This window comes from Mustela putorius, unplaced genomic scaffold, assembly GCF_011764305.1.
Source record: "Mustela putorius furo isolate JIRA1106 unplaced genomic scaffold, ASM1176430v1.1 tig00000905_pilon_pilon_pilon, whole genome shotgun sequence".
NCBI lineage: Eukaryota > Metazoa > Chordata > Mammalia > Carnivora > Mustelidae > Mustela > Mustela putorius.
In genome coordinates, this window is record NW_025421511.1 from 6,678,042 (window position 1) to 6,695,307 (window position 17,266).

The following is a 17,266-nucleotide window of genomic DNA, read 5'->3' on the forward strand; positions in this document are numbered from 1 at the left end:
GACTGCAGCTCTTCAAAACACAACACAACCAGAGACACAGCTGAAGTGTCACCATCCCTCACACTTGGCCATGGGAGCCCTGAGGCCCTGTGTCGAGAGATGGCTGGTCTCACGAGGACCCCGGAGGAGAGGCGGGAAAAAGAACGGAGGCCAGTCTGTGCCCTCGGCTCCCCCAGACCCCATCCGAGTGCAGGACTCACTCGTCAGACGTGCCACGGACAAGGGGTGGAGAGGTGGCGGGGTCTGAGAATGGAGCAAATCAAGTCACTGATCTGCCACGGAGGCCAGTCCAGCCGCCAGCATCTACTGTCCAACGCAGGAGCTGCACCTGCCCCCACAAGCCTGCGCCTATGTCCCAAGAAAGGACGTGACCCAGTGTGCAGAACCCGTGTGTCGTGGTATCGGGCGGGAGAGGAGCACACACGTGGGCAGCCGAGTGTCGCAGCCGTGGGCTGGGCACGCACCCACGCCGCCTCTCACGGAGACAGGGCAATGGCTCTGACCCCTCACGGCGAAGATCCTGCGGGCTCAGGGATGCCTGCACACCTGGCCAGGGCCACACGCTTCTGATGTGGCTGGGTGACTGTCCTTGTCCCCAGTGGTCAGCCCCAAGGCCGGCTGGCTTCCTTCCGGCTTCTGTTTTCTCCAGTGGCCCCAGCAGCCCCGCACAAAGCACACACCCACAGAGCAATACTAGAGCAGGGCTGCGGGGAGGTGCTGAGAGGCCGGCCGCGACGCTCTCATGTCCTTGCCGCCGCAGCGGGGCCGTCTTTTTCCAGAAATGCTCTCCCGGCCCTTTGTGGGCGGGGACCCGGGAGGAGGTGTCCTGTGCCCGCAGCAGGGTGACAAGTCAGGGCTCATCTCTGAAGATGTCTCAGGGGCAGCCCCTGGGTGTGGAGGCCTCGGCACTGGCTGCCTCTTTGGGGAAGAGCCCGGCGCCTGGGACATCACCATGCAGCGTGGTCACACGTTGTCACTTCAGATCCTACCAGCCACGGGCACGTGCGCATGCGCCCCCAACGGGCTGCACAGCATGAGCAGGTGACAAGGGGCTCATGGAGCAGCTGTGACCTCAGGGTCTCGCAGGCTGGTGCACAGCGGGGTCGCCCCAAGATAGCACTCGTGTGCCTCATTCCTGACCAGGTCTTCACGCCGTGACAGAAACTACCGAGACTCACTATAAATGCCTCCTTCTTTGGAGACAAGCTTCTGCGTCAGGAGCTCACAAACACCCTCAGGCTTGTCCAGGTGAATGAGGTGGGAGGAAAAACCCTGGGTGCATGAGGCACCAGAACCCAGTACCATAACCCGGTCTCCGGCCCGCGGTGACTGCTCACAAGACACAGCTGCCACGCCAGCAGTTTCTGCAGAGAGGGCTGTGACCACTCCAACAGGAAGGGGCATGGGCAGCCAGCCGGACAGTCCGTTGAGGCGCAGGGCCTTCAGCTCAGCCCCCCACTGCCCGGCTGAGCCATTCTGCGCTGCAAACCCCGTAGCCATGTCACCGTGTGCAAAGGAACGCAGCTCTGGGAGGTATTGCCAGTGCACCAGCCCCGGTGACCCCCACTCCTGTGGAAGCACATCTGTCCTCACTCCACGCCTTGCGGGGCTATAGTACCCAGGAGATGAGGACAGAGGACCTGGCGTGAGAGGGGCCGCAGAGGGCTATCCCGCCGCCTGCCCGCTGCTGCCTTGAGGAGTCCTTGGCACCTGCCAGCGGACCGCAGCTGCAAGGGGTCCGTCCCCATGGACTGGACCCCAGACTCAGGTCCCAGGACTCACACACCAAGTCCCCTCATGGGCATGAGCTGGCCTGACCCCAAGGCACGCACAGTCCTGGCTGTCCTGCCCCGGGGGCTGCTAGGCTCCCTGCCCACAGTGACCCCCTGAATCCAGGCTCCCTCCCATCTGGCCACACAGCTCTCTTCCCCAAAAGGCCCTCTGCCCCTGGTTTGCAGCAGCTGTACAGCTGCCCGCCCGGGCTCATGGGACCACATCTATGCTGTGAAGAGTCGGCGTGACCGCAGGCAACACCATCACCCCCTGATGGGCCACAGGGAAGCCAGCTCTGAGTGTGCGGTTGCACCCCAGTCAGGAGGGCGTCCCCACCGCTGCCCTCCGTCTGTGCTGCCTCCAAGCTGGTGTCGACAACAGGAAGACCCTAAAGGAAGCCCATGGCTTCTCTGCCCTGAGAGCCGGCCACGGCGAGGAGAGACCTGGCCTCTGTCCTCTCCTCACCGGAGCGTGTGCCGGCCCAGCTCTGCAGCTTCTCCCCACCTCAACGCACACCTCCCTCTGAATGATGCACTTCCCAGCCTCGAGCTCCCTTGCTGACGACAGACCCCCGCTGGCCACCTGCACCACCTCCTCCTCCGAGAACCACACACGACCCCAGAGGACAGCGGGGACGGGGGCAAGCACGGACCCTGCATCGGGGGCGGGGGGTCGCTGGCGAACGAGGTGCCATGACTCCTGGCAGCTATTTCCGTTTCCAACATCTCATCTACCCGGGAAGGCTCATCACCACAACACCTCGTCACCCGTCCCCGTCTCCGCGACGACCAGCCCCACTGTCTTCCCACGAGCAGTCTAAGCCGCCCCACGGCCTCTGGCCCCGATGCACCTGGAACAAAGAGTCTCCCCAGTGCCCTGCGGGGCTGAGGCCTCACACTTGGGACCAGCGTGTCCCGTACCTTAGTGACCTGCAGGTCCTGCAGCTGCTGCTGCCAGCGGAGGACGGTCTCCAGACGGCAGACCCAGATGTTGATGTTTCCCACCAGCACAGACTTCCCGACACCCCGGAGGAGGATGCAGAGGGTGGAGCTCAGGTCCTGGAGGAGGTCCTTGATGAGCCGGGGGTTCTGGTGGTCGTCAAGGACTGGAACACAGCAACACACACCGTGGGGAGGTGACAGAGACCCGGCGCCGCGCCCATCCCCGTGGCACCGACGAATGCAGCACGGACGCACTGCAGGAGGGGAAACGTGTGACCCCAGAGGCCTGGCGCTGAGGGACGGACCCCGCAGGACCCGGTCAGCAAGGAGGGGCTGGGGTTCCAAGGGGACGGGGTCCGTGCAGTACCACGGCATGTTCTGGCAGCAGGTGGAGAACAGGCTTCATGCAACCCAACTGTGTGCCTGAAAACGACTGAAATGGTAAACTCGGAGTGTGTGCATTTTACCACAATAAAGATACTGATGTAATGTCAATGCAACCCCAAACTGGCATCATTTTTGAGACCCCGCCAGTAGGATGAATTTAAAAGAACATCAAATATTGCCGGACAGCGTGATTCTGGGGGTGTGCAATTTCAGCTTTAGAATTAGCCGCGTCTGCTCTCCTTTACCGTCGTTCCGAGGAGCTCACACACATGAGTGTCGCGACACTCGGACGCATCAACTCACGGTGCGGCATCTCAGGTCCCTCTTACTGTCGGCTGAGGATTGATCAAGACAGACTGAAGCACAAAGCCACAGGCTCTCCTGAGGCCCTGGCGACTAGGACGCAGCCACGCTGCTTATGGGGACGCACGGCTGAGGTGACCGACCGGCCGCCGGACAGGAGAGACTCCTCTGAAACCCAGGGACCCTCCCTCGTCCCGTGGGAGCAGCCTGTCCTGATACGACGGCGTCACCCACCCTGGGGAATAGAGGCAGCCCCACCTCCTCCTGTTCTCAGACACGTGGGGCACCTCTTACCCTTCTGGACAATTTTGTCCAAAACGCTGAAGTAGTTCTTCTGCGCCGCGCCGCTCAGGGACGTTAACTGGGATCTCGCAATCAGCTGCAGGAGCTGGAGGAGGAGAGCACGTGCGTTCCTGAGTTTGGAAGCAGAAGCCCCCACGCCGCCTTGTCCTCTCCAGAGACCCCACACCTATCACGTCTGTGCTATTCCGTTGCCTCCGAGGGTGGGACACTGTTTCCAAGGGCAGAGTCCACGAGGTCTTTGTCTCAGGCAGGTTCTCCTTGGGCACCTTGCCCTCAGTGCTCCCCTCACGACCACCGGGCCATCTCCCGTGGCCTCGGCGGCTGGGAGGACCTTCTGTCTCCCCCTCCCCCTCCCCCCGTGTCGTCCCTCCTCCTCTGCCTACCCCTGCCCCCCCATCCCTTGCCCTGCGTCCCAGTGTGGGCTCCTCTCGGGCCCCTCACCCACCCCACAGCACCCCCGGTGCCCACGTGGACCCACGTCTGATTCCCTGCAGCCCCGGCTGGGGTCTGCCTTCCCGTCCACACCCCCGGTGCAATGTCAGGTGGCGGGGTCACGGGCGCCCTCACACACCCCTGCTCCAACTCCCTTCCGCACCTGCTCTGCGGGGCCTCCTAGGCACCTCACCCCAATGCCGCTACCCAGAAAGCCACTGTCTGCACCAGCAGGACTTGTCGGGAACCCAGAGCCAGGCCTCCCTGGCCCAGGAGGCACACCCGTTCAGCCCCCCACACTGCTGCTCTGCTCTGGGTAACCGCACCTGCCTCCTGCCTCCCTGAACGCCGGACTCTCCACCTTCCCTCCTGCTCACCTCGCCGGTTTCCAGAGGGAGCAAGGACACAGGAGACAGCAGATGCTACAAGTAGGACGACCACGCAATGACCTCGAGGGGACAGAGCTCCCACTAATGCTTCCGTAAGCAGTCCTCTTCCTCTGCGGCAGTGACCGCAGACACATGCGCTGCGGGGCACAGGCGACCACAGCTCTGGTCACGTCAAGCTGGACATGCTGGAGACGGGCTGGAGACGGGCCCAGGCCTGCTCCCGGCCCCTCCTCTTCTCGCCCATGTATTGCCCCCACCTGCCGGCTTCAGCCTTCAGTCATGTAAAGTTCCAGAAGCGTGATTTTTAAGTCTCTCAATCTCACACATTTAACAAAAAAGGAATGGAACTGAAACTCTGTAATACAGAGCATTCCAACAAGCCGTCCTAAGCCCGTGACCCTGCCGTCTGCGCTGGTTTCCCAGGAGACTTCGGGCCCCAGGACCCTGTCCCCGTGCTCAGAGGCCAACGGGCATCACAGGGACACAGAATGCACTGGAAATGAGCCTCCCATCTGGGGATCACCTTGAGTAGATGATCTGTGAGTCGGGACTCCCGCTTCCTGCTTTGTCCCGCTTGTCCCCTGTCCCAAGGACTCTCGTCTTACTCCCAGACTTCTAGAAGGGGCAGTAGGAAGGGCTGCTATTTCCTTTAAATCATACTGTAACACAACTTGCAATTTTCCACGGGCTACCGGACCCCTCAGCGGGGCTACTCATCACGCAGCGGTCTTGTGGACGGCACCGGCGTGTGGCCTGTTAGCGGTGGGCCAGGTCCCTGCAGACCCACAAGAGGGGTGCTTCAGGCTTCGGGACGATGGGCTTCGCTGATCCGCCGTCTGAAGGACAAAGCCCACACTTCCGGTACACCCCACGCCGGGAAATAGCCATCTACCATAACCATCAATTTATGCTGTATCACTCAAAAACGTCAGAGCTACAGCATCTGATTTAACCTTACTGAGGTCAAAGTATCAAGTTAGTTGAAGAGTGTCTCCTTTGACTGGAAACTAGCGTCTCTGATAATACTGAATGAGAAATACGAGTTTCTCAGAATTACATATGATACGATTTTACTACTATACAATTTTTAAACAAAAGACAAAAATCATAAAACTATCTTCCAAAGGTGACAGAACTATAAACAGGAAACTCAGGTAAGCGTCAACCTCTGAGGAAGGAAATCAGGCCACAAAGATGTCCCCAGATGGCACGTCTGCCGACACGCTGTTGGGAACGCCCTACCTGTCCAGTCGCACGCTAGACGCACACACGCTCCCGATACTATCCCATGAGAGTAAATATATTCTCTACTAAAGTAAACAAGCATCTGTGTGAGGCCCCACACGTATTTCTCGGTCCTTCCTCTTTAACACATCTTGTTCTTAGGGAATCGACAGATCTTTCTAGTATGCTGTAACCCAACAAGTTTCTGGGGAGCAGACTTGGCAAACACCAGGTGTAGCGGCCTACCGCCAATTCTTGAACTGACAACAAGGGAGATTTAAGAAAAATGTATCTTTTTTGTGCTAAGGAACAGAGAAGACATCTTTTTGTGAAGGATCTACATTTTAAAATACAGAACCAACCTTCTCCATTTTAAAAATGTTTATTTTTTTATCAACATTTAATGTATAACTTTCTCCATTTCTAAACACCTAGTTTTCTTGAAAAGAGAAGGAACCGTGGACTCAGTAAAATAACCAGTAATAAATTAATTATTTCAGAGTGCCCTACAAGTCAGTTTGTACCTTCAGCAGAACTCGCGGTGAGTATTTCACAGCGGGAGGAAATCACTGGCCTGAGCCGCCCGACAATTCCCGTCCACGGTGGCTCACTGGGCCCCCGTGCTTGCTCACTCTGGGAACAACAGGCGCCCAGTGAGCTGCTGTGCTGGCTGCGGTGCTTGGGGCAGCAGGGCTGGCTGCGGTGCTTGGGGCAGCAGGCTTCCTACACGGCCATCATGCACCTGAGACCTGTAAAGGTTGACTCCGCACTACTGGGAACCTCACAAGCCTTTTCACTGAGCTCGAAAGGCCACCACTGCAAGATGTCACAGGACACATTTAGGAAGGTCACTTGTTCCCCCCAAGAAGGAAAGTTCCTAAAACTAAGAGCAGCAAGGTCTCCATCACTGAACACGGCCGTGAACCTGTCATCACCGTGGACGTGGCCTGCACCCTCCACTCAGGAGGGCATCCCAAGGCTTCCGCAGCTGAAACCATCCTCCTTCCAAACATCTGTGAACAACTGTGCTCTGGCCCGCAGGGAAGACGGAATATGCACAAAACGCGGGTGCTGTGCCTGTGAGTGAAACAGCCCTCGGTCCCACCAGCCTCCTGCCAGAGCGTCGCCCAGCTGTGAGGGCCATGCGGCAGGCACGGGGTGCTGGGGACACGGGACACGCATTCGCTCCACTCCAGAAGCTGGGAACCAAGCCCTGTGGCCCCCTGGGATCTACAGAGCCTGCCTTACCCAGGCTCCTGGGGAGGCCCTTCCCCCCCGCCACCCCAGCTTCTCATTTTAACGCTTCATGTGGACATAAGACTTTTAGGGACTGCCACTCAACTCCACAGATTCAGTACTTAGAAATATTTTGTAGGAACATATAAAACTGATGATTCGAATGCAGCAGTTACATGGAATCGTTGGAACGAAGTACCCAGCAGTAAAGGACTAAGTGAAACCCCCGAACTCTGAACTTTTCATGTGTGAACTGCAGGCGAGACGTGGGCCTTTCAGGGCATCCCGGGGGTGTGGCCCCCTGGCCATTCACACTGCACCTTTCCTTGGGGGGAAGACGGGGCCAGAGCGGCTCAGTCCCGACCGACTCCATCCTCCTGGTCAGTTGCTCAACCATCTCTTAGGGAAATCTGGTTTCCACCATTTAACGTTCTTCCAAGTCAGGAAGCTGCTAAAATACTCTTTCAGAAGACTGCACTTTTGGAAAACCCCACTCGTCCAGCAGTCCCACGACCCACCTCTCGGTGACCATCTGTCAGCCACGTGCAAACACGGCCACTCGGTGAGGACTGGCTCACCCCCCAGGGCGGAGGGGTTAACGAACTCCTCTCACAGGATCCCAGGAGGAGTCGGGGCCTAGAGAGTCGCAGACTGTCCCATCCCCCGCTACACCTGTTCCCCAAGCAGGTCACGAGCCCTGGGGACTGCCCAACGTTTGCTATACGGCTGAGTGTGTCTGCGGCTGAATCGCGGAGGGCGCACTCCCACTTCACAGAGCCGGAGAGAATCCGGCCCAGGACCCTGCACTCGACACCGTGAAAGTGTCCACCGCGTTCCGACAGGTAGGCGAGGGAGCGGCTTCCCACGCTGGGGGACACGGCCTCTGACGCTGGCCACCGCAGGCCAACGCGAACCGGAAGAACAAGCTGAAGAGGAAAGTTACCATCGCAGAGGAAAGCAGGTGTTCCTACGAGGGTTTTAGTAAAGCCGAAGTAAACCGAACTGTCCGTCCATAAGATGCTCCGGTTACAGGCTCCCAGGGAGTGAGAGTGAAGAGCCAGCTTTGCCACCCCCAGAAGATGAACAGTGCGCATCTGGGGAAACGCAGGACGTACGACAAGCGCACTTGTCTGGAGGAGTCCCAGCCGCGTTCTCGGTATCACAGAACACACGGCAGGGTCCTACCCGGGACTTAAAATTCTGTGCGTCCCCACAAAAATACAAATAGGCAGGCACATCTGTTTCCAAAAGAGAGCATTTCCTGGAGAACACCTGGAAATGAAGAGCGGCCGCCCACGGGGGAGGCGGGGCCACGGGGGGAGGGGGTGCAGGGGGAGAGGGGCCGGGTAGGAGCAGCCTGCGGAGGGATGGGGGGGACTCACCACACTGTGTGGTGGCGTGCAGCTCCCTTCCTGAGCGTGTGCTGTCCTCTAAAACCTACCGAACCAGCGAGCCAGCGCAGGAAGCAGAAGAGGGGGCAGTGTGCCAGCGACGGCGGTGGGGCCTCAGGCCCATCCGCAGGCCCAGGACCATGGACCGCAGGCACACGTCCCACGCAGCCCAGATGAAGGCGTAAGCACTTTATACTTCTGAGGGGATTCTCCCCGGGGAGTCCCTGCTGCAGGAAACACAGCGTATCTAACCCGGTGCAAACCTCAGCAGCTGCTGCTTCCACAACCTTCCTGGAAAACACCCACAGCCCTTCAATCCACGGCTGCTCCAGCCACCCACGCACTGCCCTGCTGTCCCCAACATCGGGCAGGGGAGTGTGGTCTGTTCTTTTCTCCCAGCGCTACAGGGAGGGCCTGGGACCCCACAGGAAACAGGATGAGGATGAAGGCTATACCCACAGGAGAGACCCAACCCGAGCTCCAGCAAGGACAGACGAGCGCTGTGTCAGCTGGCCCGCGTCTGTCCTAGGCTGCCAGCTGTCTGACCACGGGCCCTCACTCCACCATGATGGATAAGGCCTCGTGCCCAGGGGGCTCTGTGGTGAGCAAAGCAGGCCAGGTCCCACGCTCAGGATGACCAGGCTGGCACACAGGCCACCCATGCAGGAAGGAGCCGGAGCTGGGGTTGAGTCGGCCCTGCAATGCCGTGCCCATCCCCCTCAACGTGGCTTCACTCACAGAGATGACAAGTGCTTATGGCAGAGCGCAGCTGGAACCTGGCGCCAAAGATTCTCTGAAAGTGTTGGCTTCCTATGTTTCCAAGTGTATGCTTAATTTTCTTAAGTAAAATCTTCAAACTTCCACCACATCTGTCCTTAATTTAATGAAAGCAAGCTCATAAAACTCACCAAAAATGCTGTTAACATGACTTATAAATGGGATAAATGAAATGTGAGCTGAATTATGGATGCGCTATTGAGAACTGTTCACTCGGGGCGCTGTGAGCTCAGCTGCTTGGGCGGCTGTGTTCAGCTCGGGCTGTGATCCCAGGGTCCTGGGATGGAGCCCTTCGTGAGGCTCGGTGTGGAGTCTGCTTCTCCCTCTCCTGCTCCCCATACTATGCCTCCTCTCTTTCCTCCAATGAGTGGATGAAATCTTTAAACAACAACAACAATAAACACTGTTCACACGCTAAAGGTCAAATCTTTTTTTTTTTTTTAGATTTTATTTATTTGAGAGAAAATAAGTGAGCGCACATGAGTAGAAGGAGAGGAAGAGGGAGAAGCAGACTTTCCCACTGGGCAGGGAGCCGGATGTCGGGCTTGAGCCCAGAACCCTGGGACCATGACCTCAGCTGAAGGCAGGTGCTTAACGACTAAAGCCACCCAGGCGCCCCACCAAGGGTCAAATCTAAGCTGTAACTTGACTTGTCTTTTTCTTTATCAAGAAGGAAATTTCTCATGGCATATTATGAAATATTAATTGCAAAGAGTTGATAAGAGAAAAATTACTACTAAGTGAAAATATTTGTTAGCATTGATTCTGTGAAGGTAAATTTAATAGCTCAATAAATTATGCTAAGGCTTTCAAAGTAACTGGCCAGGACAATTTTCGCAATCTGTTCAAACACAGAGGACAATGGGAGGAGATGGGGGAGACGAACCATGAGAGACTGCGGACTCTGAGAATCAAACTGAGGTTCTGGAGGGGCCGGGGGTAGGAGGTTGGGAGAGCCTGATGGTGGGGATTACGGAGGGCACAGACTGCACGGAGCACTGGGTGTGGTGCATAAACAGTGAATCTTGGAACACTGAAAAAATAAAGTTTAAATATTAAAACAAAACAGGAAGAAGCTGGTTTCGAATTAGAGACAGGAGTTAAAAGCACTGTGACGCCGTGATGACCACCTAGCCTGAAACTAGCGCACGGCGCACGTTCATGAAAGCGACGTGAGCACCGGTGAGGAAGGACCAGGACATGGTCAGCCGGCCCAGGCGGCGTGAGCTCTGCTGAACGCGTCCGTGTTGACCCAGAGCGGGCACTGGGGTCCGGACTCCGCTCCCAGCTGCCTGACGTGACCACATGCACCTCCCCACCTGCACAAAGTCAGGAACCCGCCCTGGCGCAGGAGGAACAGGCCCAGCCGCTGCTGCCCGCCCCGGGTTCTCCCTGCACAGTCACTCCCCGCTCCCCGGCTTCCCCGGAGTTTCCACCAACACCAGGCACACAAGTGACCCAATGGCTCAGCCCCAATTCTAAGTCAGCTACGCGAGCTTGAGGAACACGGCACCTAAAATTATGTTTTCTCCTCTACAAAGCAGAGTGAGTACAGCTTGAAAAAATAACATTTGCTCCTCAAACTCAGACAAACATTATTAAAATTACTAAAGTAATCTAGTATAAAAATGCCGCAAACACTAACAGATAATCCCAAGAATGGCTTCTCCTATTGCATATAGGACTGTGGGGGAGACAACTTAATTTGGATTTGTTTTCAGAAGACATCAAATTTCCACTCCTAACACGGTGAGAATGAGGACCACATCCACTCCAAAATGCTTACCTTTACTTCGGCAACCGAAACAATTTGTAATTGGACGCTAAAATAATACCAATTTTTATTCAGAAAACATGTTAAAATCACTGATTAGTGTCCATTTAAACTGCTAACGTCGGGGGAACAAGAGCATCTCATATTTTCATACTGAAGAGTGCGTATTAATTTCTTCCACACAAATCCTCAAGGAAACCATCACCGAACACCTTGAGAAACATAAGCAAATGACCCAGGATGTCAGACACATGCCGCCTCCCATCTTGTTTCTCTGTGTCCCAACAGGAACAGGCACAGACGAGTCCGCGTCACTCGCAGGACGAGCGCCTCAGCTGTGGACGCGGGACAAGCTGCCGTAGACCCGTTAAGCATCACGACAACCCGCAGCTGCTCCCACGGATGACAGCGTCCGCCCCCAGCGGGCTCCAGAGCACGCGCCACATGTGCTTGTGCCGGAGAAGCCCACTCCTGAGCACACGCCCCGCAGTGCAACAAAGAATGCACAGCACCAAGCACGCGGAGGGCCCACCTCCCCGTGGAGGTGGCAGTGAGCTGAGTGGGGTGTCCCGGGGGCCCCAAGCAAATCCGGAGGTGAGAGCACAGAACGCAGCTGGGGGAGAGCTGGAGAGCTGGCGTGCGCAGAGAAGGTGCCAGAGCGCGGGCCGGGGCCAGGACCGCACAGGTGTGTCCGCGGCAGCGCGCGGACTCAGAGCATCGCGGAGGCTGCCTTCTGTCTTCGCTTTTCGCAGAAGGCAGACATGGCAAGTGGGCCTTCGGAAGGCAACCCTGCCACCTCTGAAGGGGTGCGAAGGGGCAGGCCTGGGGGGTGAGAGGCGAGGATTCCCGCCGGGCAGTGACTGAGCGGGTCAAGCCTCACGCACCTGGCCTCGGCACCGCCACGGTCCCTGGGCTCCTTACGTCCCATCTCCAGGGAACGGCGCAGACTGCAGTGCTCCAGGAGGGCTCAGGGCCCTTTCGGGGGGCAATGCACACTTGCTCGTTTTCTATGTATCAGAAAACAACCAGCAGAGGAAACGCAGTTTCATGGCCATGACTGTTGGCAAGAGGCTAACGTAGGTATTTTCATTTTCAAAAAGAGGAAAGGCTCTTCCGCGGGAGGAGTGAGGCACGCAGAGGGAACAACGAACCGTGAGCAGGTTCGGGCGGCTGGAAGGACGGACTCTGGCCCAGGGGGGACCCACCTCGTCGGAGCTCAGCACCCGCACCCTTGTGGAGCTCCCAGCTCCACCCTGGTGAGGACGCCCTCCCCCGGGACGGGGAGGCACTCAGTAGTGGCCAGCGACAGCTCTGGACGGCCTGTGCTTGCAGACAGTGCGCGGAGAAATCCTCACCGAACAGAGACCTCTGTGCTCACGCACAGCTCCTGGCCACCGGACTCGCCGCACTCTGAACCAGCTGAGCGCAGCCACGGGGCCTCACCGGAGAACGGGCGAGGTGCCCCGCTGGCCAGGGCGTGCATCTGAATACAGCCCGCAGGGCCCAGAGCGCGGGACTCCAGACAGCACACGGCAGCAGAGGGGCCCACGCACACCGGTCACCGACGACGCCCTGGCAAACTCCGACCGGGGCCGAACCAAAGAGGTACTATTACCTCAGGTGTAGAGTGATTTAATGCACAATATTTCTGTCCCATCACTAATACTTTTAATTTCCTAGAAACCATTACAAGGAAACTATTTCTAACGTCTCACAGTCCTATTAAACCCGAAAATAACAGCATCGGAACCATCATATACACTTTGCCTATAACACACATTGCACAGGGTATACATCCTCTGTGAGCCGAGACAGAACTTTTCTGTACAAACAGATGGCAGTGCATCCGGGCTTCCGCGGACATGGACTCTTCTCTCCTGCCAGCTCGCTGCTGGTCCGAGGCAGCGCGCACGCCTGGGAGTAACACGGAGTAGAACGCGCACGTGAAACCACTGGGCGGGAGTCTCAGGAAGACCCGCGCTCACCCCTGGGTCTCCCACGGCAATGCACCCGAGGGTGCGGCTGGGTGACACGGGCAACGTGAGGCGGCCCCGGGAGAAAGTGCGTGGCATGAGGGGCGCTGGTGCGGGAGAAACGCCCAGCACTTCTGTTTCCTCCTGAGCTCGCTCCTCGTGCTCTGCTCTGCTATCAAACAAGCACAACTTCGCACCAACACTAGAACTAGCGCCTTAAATATGTACACGTGTCACCTTCAAATCCCAGCCCATAAGTGTCCTCGAAACGGCTTTGAAACGAAGACTTACTTTGACTACATAAGTGAATCTCCGAATGTCCTGAATTGCACTTGAGAAGTCTAAGCGGTTGAAAGCCTCTCCCAGAGTACAATAGCCGTGCCTCTGCAAAAACAGACACAGAGCAGTTGAGATCTGTAATTAGTCACTTAGTCAAAATGGAGTGACAGTTAATGTGATCAGTCTGTGCAAATTTTTTTAATTTGGGGAAAGGGCATTTGTTTTTATGATATATTCCATCCTTAGTGGGGAGTAAAAACAGCAATGGTAAATGTCACGTAGAATTAAGACGCTACATTCTGCCATTCTCACAGACACGACGACAAAGACAAACACTTGGTAAGGATCCTGTTGATTTCTCTTGTCGGACAAGCTGGGGAACTTCAATCACACTGGGGTGTGTTCTAGGCTAAGCTCCTACAGATGCACAGGCCATCTGCCCGGCTACCGTGAAGATGGGTTTGCTGCAGACACACACGCAGAAACGCCCACGCCCTGTGCAGGGAGCTCCTTGCCCCACGGGTCTAGAGGGCTCCCCATGGGTCTGGAAGGCACCCCGCACACCGGGCCAAGGCCTGAGGCCCAGGGCTGGGGGTGACTACGTGCAGTGTCCGGGGAGGAGCAGAAGACACCTGGCAGCGATACCGGGAGCTGGTCGTCAGACCCACAGGACCCAGAAGCCAAGGGAACAGGTGGACACGGAGAACGTGTTTTCGGTACTGGAAGCCCTGCCACCTATTTCAGCTGCGTGTCCTTCATGACGGGCCCTGCAGTCTGCACCGGTCTGCACGGAGCTGTGCACTGGGTGTGAGGAGTCATTCCAAACTTGAGCTTCTGCACTGGAAATCCTGAGAGTATACGGAGATTTTCAAGTCACGGTTGTGGGGTTAGATGAACTCGTGACAGTCCTAGAAACATGAGGTGACAGATGACCCCTTGCCTCTCAAACAGATGGTGGGACAGGCGCTAGTGAAGCAGCTGGAGTGCACGCCCGAGTCTCAGACCAAACACACCCCATGAAAGTTGATTTGGTTTTGTGCCCAAATCCTAAGAATGGTCCTAATGTGTGCACAAACCAACAAGACACATGTTTTTAAACAATACACGTTATTAATGAGTATCTACTATACGCAGACTATTTTCCTGGGAGCTGTGCAGGAAGCAAAGGTGAATTATAGATTATAATCTGAAGTCCATCACTGCTGACATTTCTACTCCTCCTTGAACGGAACTGTAAATTCTAGTATAGACACAGATTCCTTTTCAGGCGGCCACCCATGCCACAGCGGCCTCTTTTCGGGGGGGATTAAATCTAATTGACAGACTATGAAACACTTGTTTGGGCCACACGAGCCCGCCTGCGTTTGGGGGGCCTGGTACCACATGTGGAAGCTCAGAGGCTGTGGGGCAGCCCCAGTGGGCCATGCAGACAAGCAGCAACAGTACCTGGTCCGTATCAGGTGCTCAGCCCAGAGACGCAGCCAAGAGTAAGAAGCCTGGCTGTGCTCCTGCCCCAGGGCCCACGCAACACCTCTGCAGTCTCACCAGAAATTTCCCTTTGCTGCTCACGCTGTCCTGACTGGCTCTCTGCTCTGTAGTCCGTGTGGTAACACAGAGCAGATCAAGCATTACACAGGCATGAGCAGCAGCCAGTCAGAGTCTGCCAAGCGCACCTCTGACGGGTCTCATGAGGGTGTGCGTAAGCCGAGACCGAGCTCAAACCCACAGCAGTCCTCACCACCAACCGGCCGGATCAGTCTTCCGGCTCAGAAGCCAGCCCTAAGCTTCTGGGAAGTGGGGCCACATCAGAACAACCATCACGAACACTTCTGGACATCGTACCCCTACACTAAACAGCTACTTCCTCAACCGTGCTCCCCGACTGCTACCAAGTAAGGAAAGGAAGAGCGTCTCAGGCCGAAAGGGAGGAGGCGTCCATGGGTACTAAGGAGAGAAGGAGGCAGAGTCAAAGTGAAAGGCCCACGGCCCACAGAAAAGCTGCCGCCAGCGTGGCAAAAGACAGGAGCAGGACGGGCTCCCACTGGTCTGGAGAGGTTCAGACTTCACCACAATGTCACACCGGTTCTAGATGGGGGCCACCCCTGTTCTCACTGCCCGCAACACACGAGAGCAAGGACACACATGCCAGCAGCACCTGAGCTCACACCAGCAGCTTCTGGGGAGAGGCGGTGGGAAAGCGTCACACCGTCTAAGGGTCCATTCTTGCTCTGAAACAGCCCTCCGGTTGACGCAGATCTGCGGCGGGGGCACTAACCACACACAGGTACACACAGGTACACACACGTGCGTGCACACACATGCACACACGAGTCACCGCTTCAAAGATCCTAGGTTTTCATCTGCTAGAATGTGAGCCAGAGATCTCATACTGCAAAAGAGAGAATTTATTTAATATGACATTACGTATTCAACAGAAAACACCAAATACGCTCTTATTTATAATGGAATACTTACTTCTCTCGTGCTTTCTTTATGGACATAGATCCATTTCTCACGATAAAAACCTAGAATAAAAATTAACTTTGTTTTTAAAATCTGGCAAATCATTTAAAATGAAGATTTTTACGGAACTTCAACAGTTGTACATGGTAACAAAATTAATCTGACTTAAACAGACAAGAGATGCTATCACTTGGTTGAATGTCAACAGAATTGCTCTGTTTCCCGACACCAGTTTAAGAGCTGCTGAAACATCTTGACATGAAAAATTACTTCAGATCGTGTCACATCTTAGCAACTTGGACGAAAACTAGCCTATGAGAAACTGCAGTTAATAGCGAAACATAAAGGACTATAAAAACGGGATTTGTTAAAAAAAAAAAAAAAAAGAATTGATTAGTCATTAATTCTGAGTACCCTAACAATTTTTCTTCTTCTACTGTTGCCTTTTTCATGCAACTCAGTCCCTGAACCTCAAGGACGTGGCGACTCTGTTCTCCACAGGACTCCGTCTTCCCCAGCAGCCTGAATACCCTAAGACAGAGGCCAGCGACTCCTGCTCAGGCCACAGTGGGAAGTGGGGCCTGTCGCACAGGTGAGCCACGGGCAGGAGGCTCCCTGCCCAACCGGGCCTGCGTGCTTCCCTCGGCTCCCAGGCCAGCTCTGCCTGGAGTCCAGAGTCAAGACCCCTGCGACCTGGGCTTTTTGCTTGGGAGCGAACGGGTAATTAAGCTCACGACCATTTTTCAGTGATTACACATGCATGAGCTGCTTTTGGGGTTTTGCTATCTTTTTTGTTTTAGCAAATCTTGCTCACTAAATGGTGAAGCTGCAAAGAGTCTGACAACCCAGTCGGTGGGCAGTACTGCATACAGAGCCGTTATTCACGTGTCTGTCGTCCCCTACTTCTTCAGACAGCAAATCGTCAAAACAATTTAGTATGTCAATATATTAAACAAGTAAAATACCATGAAATTGTTAATAAAAATGATCTTACATTGAGCATTTGTATCATTTCTAAAATGATCCTTTTTCCTCTTTTTGGACGTGTATTCCTGCTCTTCGTTACTGAATATTTCTTCATCGTCACTATTTAAGATACTGAAATAAAGACACATTTTATTAAAGACTTTCACACGGAGATCTTCATTCGGCTTTTCTTTTATAAAACAAGATATTGGCTTGCAACTCAGGAGACCAAAACAAAAATTGGGAAATTCGGAAAGCAACCATTGACTTTCAAAGCAGCACATTCCAAGTCTGAGGTTACACGGCTAATGTGTCCTCTGTTGTTTGTGGCGAGAAATCGGAGGTTTACCAGGTCCTTCTGAGGATGCCAGAGCAGGAAGGGCAGAGCACGGTTAGACCAGGCCAGGGTGTTGGGTACGCGCCACCAAGAGAGGCTCACACTTGACGGCCTTCACTGTGACACGGACGTCACAGACAATACTACAAACACTCGGGAAGTAGGTCAGTGGGAGAACAGGGTGCCCAGGACAGACTCATGGCGTACCAATTCCTGAGCCAACATTTCCTTCATCCCCCCAGGCTAACCCTAACCACCACTGCACAGGAGCTGGCTAAGGAAGCACCGACCGAACAATACGGACTGTTAAGACGCTTA

The 17,266-nt window shown here is 55.4% G+C and overlaps 1 protein-coding gene across 5 annotated transcripts in view; it reads right to left on the reverse strand.

Annotated features, from left to right (window-relative positions):
- FBXO25 (F-box protein 25) overlaps positions 1-17,266 on the reverse strand; it is a 50,764-nt gene that overhangs the window by 5,848 nt on the left and 27,650 nt on the right. For 4 of the 5 annotated variants that reach the window (XM_045086200.1, XM_045086199.1, XM_045086202.1 and 1 more), the window contains exons 3-7: positions 16,640-16,743; positions 15,658-15,707; positions 13,195-13,287; positions 3,699-3,792; positions 2,694-2,878 (exon numbers count right to left, since the gene is read on the reverse strand). In XM_045086200.1, the coding sequence (XP_044942135.1) occupies positions 2,694-2,878; positions 3,699-3,792; positions 13,195-13,287; positions 15,658-15,707; positions 16,640-16,743 (526 nt within the window). Of the gene's footprint in view, positions 1-2,693; positions 2,879-3,698; positions 3,793-13,194; positions 13,288-15,657; positions 15,708-16,639; positions 16,744-17,266 lie in introns of those variants that run through there. The other variant, XM_013063640.2, reaches the window with a different exon arrangement.